Below are 17226 nucleotides of genomic sequence, written 5' to 3' on the forward strand. Positions count from 1 at the left end.
ATTTTTTCTTGTGAATCATCTTACTTTTGAATCATCTAATGATTCATTTCATTTTTTGCTAAGAAAATATGCATATAAAAAAATTTCTTACCTTACTACCAAAAATTTTCTTCTTATTTGATCTTAACTCTCTCTCTCTCTCTCTCTCTCTCTCTATATATATATATATATATATATATATATATATATATATATATATATATATATATATATTAAATAGTCTATTCTGCTTTTCGGTTTAATAAAAATCATAAAAGGTTAACCAAAACCAAATCAAATAAGTTATTATTATTTGGTTAACTAAATAAATGATGGTTCGGTTCGGTTATTCGATTTTGGATTTTTTATCATTACCCTAATTGTAACCTTGCAACAAAGACGAAACGAGATAACAAATGAAGCGATAAAAAAAATAAAAATGGAAAGGAAATCAAAGAGTGAAAAAAGTCAAAGGTCAAACCTTTGAACATGGAAGATTGACTTAGTCATCACCTTTGACCATGATGCATGTAGTCGTGCACCATTTATTTTCTGTATTTTGTAATGCATAATTTACTAAACAAGCTATAAATAGACTATTCCAACATATAAATGCGAGTATACATCATTTTCATACTTGAATAATTCGAAAATATTCATTGAGTTTAAGTTGTTGATTTGAATTAATATAAACTTTATATGTAACAATATAGAAAAATAGGATAATATTTAATTTCTCTTTAGTTAATGTTATTATTAAAAAAACAATGTATTTGGAAACGTAGGTATCCACTATTTAAGATATCATTTGAATTAGTTGATAAAATGAAAAACGAATTCTCCACTATTTCAATTATCATTATGTTTTTTTTATGAGATACCATTTTAATATTTGCACCGGATACTTTGGACTAAAATTAATAAGCTTATTTAACATGTATTTAAAAATAGTAGGATCAGAGTGTTTTTATCACAACTTAATACCTTCTTGTTTGAGGTCAAATGTTGATCACGTCCAATCCGAAAAGTATATGAAATTAAAAATAACTTGTAAGTTGAATAGATTTACCGTTTTTTTTAAAGAAAAAAATTATTTAGCTCCATTACAACGTTTTTATATACCCCAAATATTTGTTTTGCTTGCTTTAATATGCATCGCATTTAAACGTTATTTGTTTTGTTAGTTTTTGCTTTAATATTCATCACATTTAAAGGATATTTCACAAGTTGATTGTGATACACTTTTTTCATCATAGAGTTAAAAACATATTGATTATAGAGCCAAAACATATATATTTCACATAACAACGATTTTTTGCAACATAGGGAGTTTTAAAATTGTGAAAACCCAGTTTTGAAATAGGTTTCAGTCACCTAAAAAAACTTCTAGTATCCACGAGAAACGTATTTTTTTAATGTTTTTGCTTAGATTGAATGTTATTAGTGTTTATCACGATGTTCTAATCTCATTTTTTTTTCCATAGAATGATCGTGTGTCCAATAGAGACCATGGTGTGGCTAAATTCTAACATGCCCCGTCCATTATCAAGATTTGTTGAACGTTGGCCTGTAAAGGGCTTGTGCATTTGCTTTAGAATAAAATATTAATCAGATGAATTGTTTAATGGCTGCCTTTCTTTTCTGTTTTTTCTTCGAAATTCAGAGGAATGAATATCTACTTATTTGTTAGGGTTGTAGTGATTCAGGTGAATTAAAGTCTTTCAAAGGCTAATTTTTACGTGACGTAACCCAACTACAGATGTTTATTACTGAGCTTTCAAACAACGATGAGAAAATAAAGACAAACACAAAAGATATCATTATAAAGCATAAATTGTTTTGTATGGAAAAAATATGTTGTGTATGAATCACTTATGTCTTCCCATGCAGAAACAAGTCGCATTTGTATTCTTCTTTAATTTAAACTAAGGTTTCCAATTGAAAACTCCAAATGCTGTAAATCTTTAACCTAAAATCCGAATTTGGGTTGCAAAAACATCCTGTCACAATATCATACCATCCATGGGCTCTTTTGTTCAAATCTATACACATAATCTCCATTAGATCCACCGAACCAACTAGAGAAACTAACTGAGATTTGCTACAATTTCCATGGTCTCTAGCTTCACGATCCTCTCCCATGAATCTTGAACCAGTTTAACCTCATACTTGATGAAAATTCTAGTATAAATTTGTATATTTTTACTAACCTTGGACATATATAAATATATATGTATGTTGTATATATAATTAACTTTAAGTGGTTTGTGTTCTTCTCTATGAATGCTTCAAATTGATATATATATATATATATATATATATATATATATATATATATATATATATATATATATATATGTCCAAAATGAAGTATACATAGATATCAATACTTTAAGTTGGGTAATTGAGAATAGAAGTTAGCAAGAGAGGTGGATGTAGAAATGAGTCCCATATTGATAGAAAGACCATACTCAAGTGAGTTTATATACTTGAATGCATGATAGACTTACAAACTTATATATATTGTGTTTTGTGTACAAATATTTTACTTGAATCATATTTTTTAAAGGAACTAAACTTAAGTGGTATTTTTTGAACAATTTTAAAAAATAGTTACCCATATAAATCTTTTCCCTAAAAAAAGAGTAGGGATTGGGGTCGTACACAAGAAACTGGGAACGGAGAAAAAAAATGGATAGCAGACAACACATACGTTCATTTCCCCGCACGCCCCACATATAAATTATAATTTTGTACCACCAACATCTTATTTGTTGTAGATTTAGTCCTCAAACTTTCCTTTTTATGCATCTTTTCTGTAAACGGATAGGAGAGTTTTCGACAATAAAGGTAAATTGTCTACACTGAACATATCCAAGATCAATTATATTTATAAATTAAGTAGCAACAAGATTTTGAATATGTTAGGTTTTGAACGGATCATCTTTTATAAAGTTTCAAGCAAAAAGTAGAATAATTTTGATCAATTTCTTTCTTTTCATACATGAAAAGAGGTTTGTTTAAGACAAAGATAACCTATAAATACTAACTGGTCTTGCTAATTCCTATAAGAACTATTCATCAGGTTGATTTTTTCTATAAAAATATTATTTATATGTTAAAAGTTTGGAAAAAGGCTTCTATGATAATTGACAGCATAAGAAAAAGGTTTTGAAATCGCTACCAACCAAATTAAGTGGAAGATAGGAAATTGGTGATAGTTTTTTTGAAGCTTAGGGACTAAATTGTAAAATAACGAAAAAAAATATCATGAGTGTTGAATTTGCGTCATCGTCACAAATTAACTGATGCTTCCTCTCACCATCGGCGAACCCCCCTCTCTCCCTTCTCAATGTACATGTCTCTATCTTCTCATATTTCTTTAGTAGTCAAAGTCTATCCAGTGTCCATTCTTACGTTATATATATCACTCCCATTTCACTCCATCTTTTCCACTTAAGGTTTCCTTCGATTCAATAAACCCATCTCTTTAATCTTCTTCACTTCTGCTCAACAATGGCGTCCCCTGATCAATCTTCAGCTTTAGATCTCATCCGTCACCACCTTCTAATCGATGATCTATCCTTCCTTCAAACTTACTCTGGTCTCACCGATAATGATTCACACAGTGTCCAGACTTCTGATTTTCTTTTCCCTCAAATTTCATCCAGTAATTCATCTTCTTGTTCGTCTTCATCCCCTGTTTTTGAACCTTTCAGCAACTCCGTTTCTGATGAACAATTTGAATTTAACGTGATGCGTGAACCCGCGGTCTGTAAAAATCCATGGAAACAGACTGGCGGTGGTGGTAGTGTTAGTGGGAATAGTTTTAAGGAAAGAAAACCGTCGCTAAACATATCGATTCCGTTTCCTCCACCGGTGATCAAGAAAACTGTGGTGGCGGAGAAGGTGGGGGGTGTTGAGGAGAGGAGACATTACAGAGGAGTGAGACAACGTCCTTGGGGGAAGTTCGCAGCGGAGATTCGTGATCCGAATAAGAAAGGCACAAGGGTTTGGCTTGGGACGTTCGACACCGCGGTGGAGGCGGCGAAGGCGTACGACAGGGCGGCGTTTAAGCTTCGCGGTAGTAAGGCAATATTAAATTTTCCGCTTGAAATCGGGAATTTAAATGAGGCGGCAGAGATGCCGGTGGTGAAGAGTAACGGGCGTAAAAGGGTGGCCAGAGAGGCTGAGGTGGAGGAGAGAGAAAGTCGGAAAGAAGTGAAAAAGGAGATGGAGACAGAAATGGTGATGGCGGAGTCCAGCGGTGTTAAGACGACTGACGCGGCAATTGGGCCGCTAACGCCGTCATGCTGGACGACGGTTTGGGATTTTGGTGACGGTGACGGTAACGGAAAGGGTATATTCGAGGTGCCTCCGTTATCACCTTATCCCGGTGTTGGCTTTTCGTCGGGTTGTATGGTTATCTAATAGGATTTACCGGTGTTTACTAACTATGGAAAACTCAAACGTGCCACGAATAGCCGTTAGTCATATATCGTTTAGTATTATCCAACACCCCTTTCTTTAAAAGAAAAAAAAAAAAAAAGATGGTGAGGTGTTTAGTGTACATACAGAGAATAGTGAAGCAGTTCCCACGTATTCATTTTACTTCTATTATTATTATTTGTTTATGTTTATTATGAAATAAATATGATATATTTATTTTTTATTTGCTTGTTGATACGACTAAACGCAATATTTTATATACAATTTAATTATTGATTTAACATGAAATAATTTCAAAATAAAGTGTAAATATAGCAACAGCTGGTCTTCGATTAGAAATCATTAAAAAACAGATCCCTCATACTTTATTTTTTTACACGTTTCACATTTTTATATGTTGTTTAAGAACGTTAGAGATTATAGGGGCTACTCAGCAATCACTTTAGCAAAATTATGCCAAAAAGAACCTTCAAGATGATCTAAGACTCTTTATTAGTTTAGTAATTAAATTGTGAATATTCACGGAAAACGTTATTAGGCCAATCATCTGCATTTGGAATCTCGTCCACTGTATTGTTTAATTTTTGAAATATTATATAATAAGAATAAGAATAAATGATAAATCAATTTATGGCAACGACCAATTTCTTTTCCACTACGTACGTCTTTTTAAAATATGACGTTACATAATAATTAAGAATATGATAATAGAGTATAGTAAAAATGTTATAATACCATATATCATGTGTGTTTGGATTTGTTTCTAAACTTAAAGTAATCATTTCAATTCGCTGCATCTTTTCCACTCAAGGATTCCTTCAAGACGTGGTTTTCGTATATGAGGTTCCTTCACTCCATCTTTCTAAAATGTAGGAGATGAAGATTTAATGCTTACAAATTTTAAGATTTTCCCTTCTGGACCACCCTTAGCAACAATTTTGGATTTAATCATTTAAGATCCCAACAATGATTTTGAATTTCAGAAACGATTCCATGAGAAAAAAAAAAGGAAAAAGGAAAAAGATCAATAAAGTAAAAGAAGAGAAAAAAGTAGCTGGTGATCTTGTTTGATGACAACGACATGGAAAGAAGAAGGTGGAAAAATGGCAATGGGTATATTTTTATTAGAAACAAGAAGTGTTGATGGGAGTTGGGATGGCTAACAAGGGTAATAAAATGTTCGCTTTGTATTTATTAGGTTCTTTATTTTTATTTTTTTATTATACCATTGAACTTAATATTTCTGTTCACCAAAACCATCGCGACCGGTTGTTGTAGGTGACATTATGTGGCATACACTTGACTTATTAAATGCAAGTCATACAATATTAAGCTGCAATATGCGTCATTCTCATCAATTGTGCCCTAGATTGACATGGATGCTTCTTCTTTTTATTATTATTATTATTATTATTATTATTATTATTATTATTATTATTATTTCTATCTCTTACAAATGAAATGCTGAATTTCAACCAGAAAATCCTTGTTATTGTGGGTTACTATCTCGCGTACAAACTTCAAGAACTAAAGACAATCCAGGAAAAAAAAAATCAGATTGTGCCCTAACTCCATGGTAAATCAAATGTTTTTATCTTTTTGGTTTAGTGTTCTTTCTTTGTTCTTTATTTAACCAATTTGTTACTTTTTCCAAGAATGAAGGACCAAAATGCAAGTTCTGAGAATGGTTGGAGCATGAAACCCCTGATAATGAAGTCAGTCCTTGGAAGGACCAAAAAGAACTGTGCAACTTAACCCTCAAAATTTCTACATTGGAAAACCAGATTAGCATATGTAAGATGAAGATGGAACAAGAAAATTTGGTTGTTAGACAAGAGTTTGAAAAAATCAAATGGAAGCTATTTACTCATAAACTTATGATGATTGTGTTATTTCTGTTGTTAGACAAGAGTTTGAAAAAATCAAATGAAAGTTATTTACTCATAAAGTTCTGATGATTGTGTTCTTTCTGTTGTTTGTGTTTAAGAAGTTGTTAGTGAAGTTGTATTCAATGACAATGTTGTATTTTGTTTGATGTATTAATACTAAATCTTTTTGAGTAATAACAATTTGATGTTTTGAGTGGTTTCAAAGAAATATTAATGTGTTTAACATGTTAGTTAATTATACATGATGCAGAGGTAAAATGGCCCAGATTAAGTATAACAGCAATCAATTGCTAATGTCTTAATGTGATCCAAGGGTAAAATGGTCCAGATTAACCACAACAAAATCAAACATTTCTTAATGTTTTAAGACTAAATCTTTTTTTACTAATGATAGTTTGATGTTTTGAGTGGTTACAAAGAAATATTAGTGTGTTTAACAAGTTAGTGAATTTGACATTATGCAGGGGTAAAATGGTCCATATTAACCACAACAACAACAACATCAAACATTTCTTAATGTATTAACACTAAATCTTTTATATTAATGAAAGTTTGATGATTTGAGTGATTTCAAAGAAATATTAATGTGTTTAACTGGTTAGTGAATTGGACATGATGCAGGGGTAAAATGGTCCAAATTAAGTATAACACCCAAGCATATAATATAGATAAAAGACAAACTTGTAAGATTCCATTAGCATGTGCACCATTACAAAAGTTGTGCCTGCATTTGTCCTAATATGTCAAAAGATATGCCATGACTAAAAGTTTTCCCGATTACATAATTAAAAGACTAAAAGTTTGTCTCCCAAAAATATTAAAACATAAATTCATTCCAACACCATTGGGTTGTGATCAGTGCTTCCTTTTTTCTTCAAAACCTTCCCCTCAACCCAATCTTGGTAATTCTTTTTGAGTATTTTCGTGTCCTCTTCCCAGTTGCAACAGGTTGAACGGGGACATCATTAACAGGATCATCTACTTGAACATCACATGTGGAGCGGGATCATCTACTTGAACATCATCAACAGGTTGTACAGGAGCATCCACTTGAATTGGATCTACTTGAACTGGTTCCACTTAAACTGGATTTACTTGAACTGGTTCCACAATACTTGCTATACAAAGGTTTAGTTAATGAGTTGGATGTTAAAGTATAATTACATTGTTTTAATGGCATACCTTTCTCTGTTTTACATTTTTTAGCTTTCTTCTTTTTTGGCAGTGAAGTGGATGCTGCAGCTTCTGGTCTTGTAGGACATGTTGATCTATTGTGGCCCGTTTCTCTACAAATGGTGCATCTCCTAACTGCACCTACTTTTGAGATAGTATGCCTTGTTTTCCCCTGGTTTTCCCTCTCAGATTGATCCCTTTTCCTTTTAAGGGTTGGCCTTCCTGGTAACCTTCTTTTTTGGGGAGGAAATGGCTTCATGTAGGGAACTTCAGGCCACATGGATCAACCGTTAAGTGGATTAATGGTATGGTTGTAACAAGTCAAGAACATGGTTGTATGGAATCATGGTGCAACATAATCCTCTGCATTCTTGTTGAGGTATGAAATGGTTGCCATTGCATGCACACATGGGATACCTGATACTTGCCAAGATCTACATCCACATGTGTTGTTGTTAAGGTCCACAACATATCCATCATTTCCAATCCTAACCTCATATTGTTGTATCCCAGAAGGTATAACTCCCCAAATTTTTCCCATAAAAATAAGAAGTTCTATTAATCTTATAGATGAGAAAATAATACTTATAAAATAGAAGTTATATCATACTTTTGCTGTTTCTTTAACTTTGATATCTTTAATCTTATAGATGGATATATTTTTAAATTCCCCCAACTTTGTCCCTCTAGCAACATTTTATACATCCTCTCCATTACATAAATCCTAATCTCTTCCAACATGGTGAAGAGTGGCCTTTTCCTAGCAAAATCAATAACAGAGTTGAAACTTTCTGATATGCCATTCTCATAAGCATCACAAGCCCTGTCCACTTCAAAGAATGTCTTGCACCAACTTTTAGAGTCCCTCCATGAGGTATTCATAAGCCAAAGGGTCAACTTTTTTATGGAATTCATTTCTGCCTCAAATTTAGGTTGAGTAGTATTGGCAGCTGCTGCCCAAAACAACTTCCTATATTGTTCACCTTTGAATCTTTTCTTGAAGTTAACATAGATGCGCCTCACACATTGTCTATGCTTTGCTGTTGGAACCCTTTCTTTAACAACCTCTATTAATCCCTCAAAGAAAACATGAAATAGATGACATAACAAAAATATTCAACTCAAACAAAACAAAACAAAAATATACCTTATGTTGGTCTGATATGAGGGTCAATCCATGACCAATTCCCATTTCAGTGTCATCCAGAAGAAGGTCAAGAAACCACTTCCATGTTTCCTTATTTTCAACTTCCACCACAGCCCATGCAATAAGGAAGATGTGGTTGTTTGCATCCCTACCCATAGCTGCTAATAATTGGCCTCTACATATACCCTTTAAAAAACAACCATCTACCCCTATTACCCTCCTACATGCTGCAATCCAACCATCCTTCACACCCTTAAAACAAACATACATTTTAGAAAAGTAAGTGGTGGAATCAAGCATGACATTCACATATATCTTTACTGTTGAACCAGTATTTGTTCTCATTATTTCTTCTCCATAACTCCATACTTTACCATAATGTTCTATCAAACTACCCTCTATCTCATCCAAAGCATATCTCCTAGCATTTCTACATTGAGTGACACTAACGATCAAGTTAAACTTTGTACTTACTTTGGCTTTCATTTTCCTTATGCTCATTTTGGGCTTCTTCAAAAGTTGATTCTTAAAATGCTTTCCAGTCCATTTATATGTTACAATGGAACCAAGTTTGAAGACTCTTGAACAGTTATGGTCATCAACTAAGGACTTAATCTGGAAAGACCTTTCACTACTCATCCAGGAAGCCAACAGTCTAAAAGGACCAGAGGGGTTCTTGTTATCTTTACAACATCTCACCAATAACCTTTGACTATCATTTTTCTCAAAATAAAGGTTGTGCCCATTCTTCACTGCATAGTTAGTCACACAAATTTTCAATTCCATGGGGTTAGAGAAATTTGATATCTAGAATTGGTACCATTTTGTCCCATTTCTGGTTCTCATTATGGACAGGGTACACTGGTTTGTCAACCCCATTCTTGGTTTCAACCTCATCAATTTCAGCTTCATCATTTATATCCTTACACATACATGAGACCCGGTGTAAGAGTTCATCACCAATAGTCTTGTCAAGAGAAGGAATGTAATCATCTGCTTCATGCTCATATGGAATATCATCAGAAAGTTGTGAATCATATTATCATCCGGGTCTTCCCCAGAATAAGGCTCTTCATCATCTTGTACTACTTCCATATCATCACAATCAAGTACAGGTTCATTTTTATGGTCTATATACACATTCATTCTTAGACCAGCTTCATCACTATAACCCATTTCAATAAACTCAAAGTAGTCAGCATCATTCCCAATTCTCCTAATACCCTCTACCAATGGTTTATTTCTAGTGCAGTAATATACATTATCGCAACTGCCTTCAATCAATTTTGCAATGAACAACTTAAACTCTTTGAGATCCATTGCACCAAAATCGACATCACAGATTGAAACCACAACATCGTTTAAGTACACTAATGGTTTTGGTGCGAATAAACCATTATAATGTATATAAACTGTCAAATACTTACATTGTTTGGAATCGGAGGCCATCTTCTTCACTATAACACTCGCATTTACCAATTCTCTTCAATTTCGTAACTGTATTCTTCGATTGAACTATTTTCTTCAATTTACTGAACCCTAACTATAAGGAGAAAGAGGTGAAAGAAAAACGGGTATGAAATGTGTTCTAAGTCCACGTAATATGACATGTCATCTCTAATTAAATGTGGTAACCGGTAAAACAAGTGATAACCGGTCGTGATGGTTTTGATGAGCAAGAATATTAAGTTCAATGGTATAATAAAGACAAAAAAAAAAAGATAAAAGACCTAATGAACACAAGGCTAACACATTATTACCCTCAAATGTCATTTTCCTTAATATTAATGGCGGTACTAATGACAAAGAAGAAGAATATGTTTAGGTTTAATGGTAACTAGATGAGGAGCCCCGCGTTGCGGGGCATGGAGTTAAACAGATACGATCGAAAATTTACTACATATATAACCTAAAAATGGAAAAGTCACAGTCTCACGGTGCCGTCAACAGGTACTTCAACCTTATGTCGCGTTGCCGATTGTAGGCTTGGAATGTCCCTTGAATTCATCCAAAGTTCAGATGTGTCTGCATGGAATGGAATCAGTCTTTGCATTCCATTGTAAGAATGGAATGATTTTCTTGTATTAAATATATTAACAACAATGAGCTTTACCTAAGGAATAGCGACATAAAGATTCCCATCTTTGTACATAAGCCATGCGGAATCATCAATTTCGTAGGCTTGCTTTCTGTTGTTGTACCATGGGAATTGTTGTTGCAGGAATGGTGTTTGCTACGTGAGAACTAAATCCCTGTATGGAAAAAAACACACAAATGATCAATTATCAAATAAGTCATTTTTTGAATCAAACCATCTACATTTTTTATTTTACCCATAAATCCAATAAAATACATTAAAATAATATTTTTTTTGGTGAATTTTGCTTCATGCTGTCGGCGACTTCATTGAAGGCGCTTAACAGACACCGAAGGTTTCGGAGGAGTTGAATCGTTACTCCTCCCGCCACACTGACGGAAAATCGAGGGTTGCATTGGCAGCGAACTCGATATCCCAATCGGCGACATCCACAGATGGCGGATTCCCTGTTCAAAAGTTGGGTGAAACCAAAAACACAACACAAATAGTGATGAAATCTGGAGGGAAGTTACAGAAGCCGACCTTGAAACTCCTTTCAAATTCGTCGAAACCTACATAAGAATGAAATAAAATTAGAGTCAGCCAGCCGATGCAAAATCGGAACAAAGCGGAGTGTTGTAACCGAGGAACAGTGAAGCGGGGTCCGGATTTGTGTACTTTTTCTGGTCCTAACCAAATTAACAATATGTAGGGATAGTTTTGTCCAAAACTGTTAAAATAAAAAAAAAATAAAAAAAAAGATTAACTATAAAAAGAGTATGTAAGGGAAGTTTCATCCAAAATTGTTAAATTCAATTTTTTTATGTGTAAAAACATTATGCAGGGGGATTTCAGTCCAAAACTTTTAAATCAAAAAAATTTAGGTATAAAATAGTATGTAGGGACAGTTTGGTCCAAAATTGTTAAAATGAATTTTTTTAAGTTTAAAAACAGTATGCAGGGGCAGTATGGTCCAAAAAACTTAAAATCAAAATTTTTTAAGTATAGAAAAAGTATACAGGGGCAGTTTGGTCCAAAAATGTTAGAATAAAAAATTTATAACTATAAAAACAGTATGCAAGGGCAGTTTGGTCCAAAAATGTTAGAGGAAATAATTTGTAACTATAAACATAGTATGTAGATGCAGTTTTTACCCCTGATTTCTCAACATTCCAGTCCATCCATACCCTAATATCTAACAATAGAATTTAAAGTAATAATAATATCATTAATTTCAAACAAAAGTATTTATTTATTTATTATTATAATCTACAAAGATATAACTTGAATTCAAACCACATAAAATTAGATGAGTAGTACATGAACTTTTGGACGATAAACTGTGGAATCCATACCAATAATAACTTTTTACAAAATGATGTGCATGAAAAAAAAATCATTTGAAAGCATATCCAAACCAAAACATACCCAATGATACCATCCATTCAGTGTGGCATTGATTGAAAGCTAATCTGTCAAAATGGTTTCAAAATTTTCTTCAGCTTCTTAAAACTTGTGTGCCTACAACATCCATAAAGCCATAGATGAAGTTCAAAATCCAAAGACAAGAATAAGAAGAAGACAAAAAGAATATCATACATTAATTTATATGTTATAGTAGAAGGATGTAGCCCAAATTGCTGAGAACTGTATTTTTAAAATCTAAAATTAACTACATAAATTAAAAACATACTCTACTCTTATTTAAAAACACCAAAATATGAGGTTAAATAGAAGCATTTAAGCATCATAAAATGAAGAAACAGTCATATGAAATAAAAGTGATTGAATCTAACACCTTTAGATCAATGCAGGGGTAAACCGTAAAATAACCACCAAATTTCAAAAATATTCCAATTCATACAATAAAAAAAGCATGCAGATCATTTTATGTTATTTACTCTTTTTTTTTAAAAGGTCCCTGTAGTTTGTGGTTTCTATCATGTTCAGCCCAAAGCTAAAATCTTTTTCAATTTCAAAATCCTGCTTGCTTTCAGAAATTTGAAAAAAAAAAGGCTTTAGATATTATAGCAGAATAAACATTTAAACATCTGAAAAAAAGATCACATGACATGTTTTCCTACAAAATACATTTTATTCATTTAGTTTTTCAACTTACACGTTCGCCTTTCAATTTTTGCAATTTGACATGAAACTAATGGTAATAGCAACAAAAATTTCAATTCAAATAACCTGCTACACTTTGATTTCAGGAATGAGAAAAAAATGTAAAATTGCAGAGGTCTAACTAACCCAAGAGAATTTTGTTGTTCGGTTTAACAGATGACACACAACTAAATTCTAAAATTGAAAAAGCTAATCAATAAGCTATTTATGCAACCTATTCAAAACAAAAATAAAGTATTCAGTCTTTATGGATTTTACCGATTGCTTCTTATCTGCTAACCTTTTTTCAAGAAAAAAAATTAGAATCATGGAATGGATGGGATTGTGCCATTCATTCTTGAGAGAGTGAAGATCAGAATACAACACCGTAAACCTTACTTCTTCTTTTCCCTTTTCCATGTTACATCATTCAACAAAAACAAACATATAAATTTAAATTCATGTACATAAATGTGGGAGGTTAAAATGAACTTTAAAATTAAAAAATTAAGAGAATTAGTAGGGTGTTGGTAAGCGAAGCGTCATCATTTGGTTGACCTGATGATATTTTTTCAAGATAAAAACAAAAAAAAAATAATAATAAATAAGAGAAGTGTTTCTGAAATTCACATTGTGGAGTTAGTAAAAAACTAAAAAAATATCCTTGTGAATTTTCTTACATGTATTGAAGGGCTGTTAAATGAACTAAAGATGGAATTGCCCCTATGATGTTATTCTGCAATAATCTGCAAAAAAAATCAACCATTTTAAAGAATTAAACCATAGAAAAATCCAAAAATTAAATAAAAGTAATAGTTAATATTTATATTACTTACAATCTTTCTTCACAAATCAAAAAAATTACATAAACCAGATACATATTATGCAAATTAAAGAGCTTTTGCCACAAAATAACAAAAACAATATAATCACTTTGGAAATTTCGTAACCTAGCAGACATTGGAGTTTTAGGCTCACACACACACACACACACACACACACACACACACACATATATATATATATATATATATATATATATATATATATATATATATATAAATTGGATCAAAGTATTCATCAATATCATAATACCCCCAATATTAGGTCAAGCCAAATGTGGAATTAGAACCCAATCATATTCTAAATAACGAAATTGAGTAGGGAAAGATACCTACTGATCACGTAACTGCAACCCATGTAGAATTTCTGTTTAGAATTAGACAATCCATTTAGAGATGATTTTTCTTAAATAATGATTGGAAGAATATGATTACAGCATTTGAAAGTCTTACCATTTGAAACCCTTGTGTTAATGACGATTATAAGATTAGTTCATCATTTGCTTTTGTTCCAAAGAGCTGTCTGATTAGCCCTCAAAGTGTTTGATGCATTTCATAAAACACCCAGCATGATTGCTTCATAAATAGAAAAAATAACAAAACCCTAAAATATGAATCTGACATATCCTAACTAAACATATAGTAAGGAGTAGCAGGTCATGGATTTGATAGATCTAACCTGACTGGTGGTGGTCAACAATCGAAAGACAAAGTGAGTTTTCAGATAAGCTTATCGTGATCATAAACTTACTTCATGAAACCCTGATCACCAAAAGGGAACAATAGTGTTTATGAACCTCTAATCATTCAATCTAAATTCAAAAAAAAAAATTATTTGAAATTGAAACATAATAGGAAAGAAATCTGAACAAAGTAGAATATAATTGAAACCCTAAAAGCAATCCCAAACTATCAAAATCACCACAAGCAAAAATTCAATTTTTAACGATTCGATTATCCATACACATACGAAAGCAAAAACTCCATAAACCAACATTGACAGGTAATCTGCATAAGGAAAAAACTTTAAATTCAAATTGCGAAACGTACCTGGGTTCAATGAAACGTCAAGGTAGCGATGGATATAAGAAGGCATATGAAGATGACAGGTTGAGAAGAACACCACAATCTGAAAATCACAAAAGGCATCTTAATCACAGGTAGTGTAGAGGGTCTATAATCGCAGGTGAAAAAAATGGGTGCGTAAGTTAAACCTTCCATACGGGCGCCGACAACGAACGATGTGGTAGACGGGGTCCTCCCTCGCCTTCCGTCTCTTCCCAAACCAAATTACCTGATAGACAGTTGGGGTCGATGGTCCCGTTGCAAGATGGATGTGGACTATAGAAAAAGAAATTCGATTTTGATATGCAAGGAATCAACAAACAACACTTAGAGGTCATCTTCATGGCCCGACAGAGGCCGTCGCATTAGTATCGAACAGAGAGAACAACTGACAACCGAAAATTGAACTTGGAACCATCTTGCTCATGGAGGCAGGCTATCTTCAACACAGAGGCCGAAATCAAACAGCGCCATGAACAGTGAAGAAGTAAAAGAGGGCTAAAAAGACACATACCTTCAATCGACGTGCATGACCTCTGGTAACAATTGGGAATGCAGGCAGGCATAACGGAAGCATATAAGCAAAAACAGAGGGCGACGACCTCTAATCGTGTACGGTTGGGTTGAGGGGGTTGAAGAAGACGCAAGAAAGGAATTAACGAATGACAGCCGCTTAAGGCGGTGGAGGATAGTGGCGGTGGGAATGAAAGGTTCGGGAAGTATCGAGAGTATCCCAATTTGAGGCGGTGGATATCGAGATTAACCAAACTCACGTCAACTAACCAACCCAAGAACAGTACCCTGGTCAGGTACTATTCCTAAGAATTGTCCAAGTTTAATATATATATATATATATATATATATATATATATATATATATATATATATATATATATATATATATATATATATATATATATATATATATATATATATATATATATATATATATATATATATATATATATATATAAGGGTAATACTTCCACATTCAATTCTTACTCCAAAGTAAGAATCAATCATAAGGTTAACTTACACGTGTAATATACACTTTCTCTTAGTTCACATCCCTTAAATAGTCATTCCTTTGATATTTTCTTTTTTCCTATTTATTGTACATAAGGATATGTTGTGCCCGAATCAAAAATATCTGTAACCACATTAATAGTCCCACCAACAATCATTTGAAAGGCTCATCTTTTTTATTTATTTTACTAGAAATAATAAAGATTAAACAAATCTTTTATTTACTTATTTATTTTGATTGATTAATATATATATATATATATATATATATATATATATATATATATATATATATATATATATTTGACTTATTGTTCTTTATGTGTTATCCAACATCTTTATACATAATTAGAAACTACAAGTATGTTTAAATTAACTGTTATTTCACATATATCCAAAATACTTTCGTTTGTAAAAAGAACATAAAAGAGATTTATATAACGGGAATGATCCTAAAACAGAAATTGTAGATATGTGGGGGAAAAGAAGGGTGAGGGAGTCAGGTAGGGAGTTGGGTATATGGGAAGTTAAAATAAATGAAAAATTAAATATCTTTTTAAATATCTTTATCTCTAATTTGTTCTTATTTATTTTTCTACTAATATGAAATAATGATATGTAGAATGCATTTTTTTTCTAAATAAATATATAAAAGTGAAAATAATACAAAATTATAAAAATCTCATAATAATAGTATAATGTTTTTTATGTAAGGGACAATTTATGCAAAAACAAATTAATCATGTGATGAACAGTGTTAAAAATTAGAAATCCTTATTCTAATAAATGAATATTTTAATATTCATTTGTTAAGTATCATTTTAATACAACTCGTTATTAATATTATGTCATGTATCATATAGATATATTAGACAATTCATTTCAAAATTCAAATTTATATTTTCTAATTATATGTTAAATTTGAAGTTATAATAATTTTAAAATTTTGATATATCTCTTAATTAATAATTTTTTTAAAATAATTGATTAATAATTATAAATTTTTATTATAAAATTTTAATTAATTTTATAACTTGTAGTTCCCACGAGTTATAAACTAATGATTTTATAAAACAACATATAGATATATTGTTGTAATTTACTTTAAATAAAAAAAATTAGGTTTGCATGTATTTTGAATAATATCGTACGAAACGAAAAATAAAAAGTTAATTTGTACTATAGGAACAAAACTTACAAAAGCTTTACATATTTGCTAATTGTCTTATATTTTAATTCACGAACACAAACCATACAAAATTCATCCAAATATCGATCCAATTAATATTAGAAAAATGACTTGTGATGGTAATTATGTTTTCGTCTTGTTCAAATTTAAATAATTTTTATTTGTACATATTTTGGCAATTTAACTTATTTAATGTGTTTACATATTATTATTGTCATATGATATAGCATGTGACAATGATAATATATGAACACATTTAATAAGTTAAATTGTGTAAATGTGTA

General features: G+C 31.8%; 2 protein-coding genes across 2 annotated transcripts; one reads left to right on the plus strand and one right to left on the minus strand.

Moving 5' to 3' along the window:
* The first annotated feature begins 3369 nt into the window (after positions 1-3369).
* On the plus strand, positions 3370-4651 carry LOC145088723 (ethylene-responsive transcription factor 5-like). The gene has a single exon (XM_079027118.1). The coding sequence runs from the start codon at positions 3496-3498 to the stop codon at positions 4408-4410; it is 915 nt and encodes a 304-aa protein (XP_078883244.1). The 5' UTR covers positions 3370-3495; the 3' UTR covers positions 4411-4651.
* Positions 4652-7833: 3182 nt separating this feature from the next.
* Positions 7834-10086, minus strand: LOC145090130 (uncharacterized). Its single transcript, XM_079028470.1, has 4 exons — positions 9571-10086; positions 8638-9444; positions 8101-8567; positions 7834-8053 (listed from the first exon to the last, which is right to left on the minus strand). Exons 1-4 carry the CDS (start codon positions 10084-10086, stop codon positions 7834-7836), a joined length of 2010 nt encoding a protein of 669 aa, XP_078884596.1.
* Positions 10087-17226: the final 7140 nt, after the last annotated feature.

The sequence above is a fragment of the Lactuca serriola genome, chromosome 2 (assembly GCF_051521515.1).
Source record: "Lactuca serriola cultivar US96UC23 chromosome 2, Lser_US96UC23_V15, whole genome shotgun sequence".
In the NCBI taxonomy this organism is placed as follows: Eukaryota; Viridiplantae; Streptophyta; class Magnoliopsida; order Asterales; family Asteraceae; genus Lactuca; species Lactuca serriola.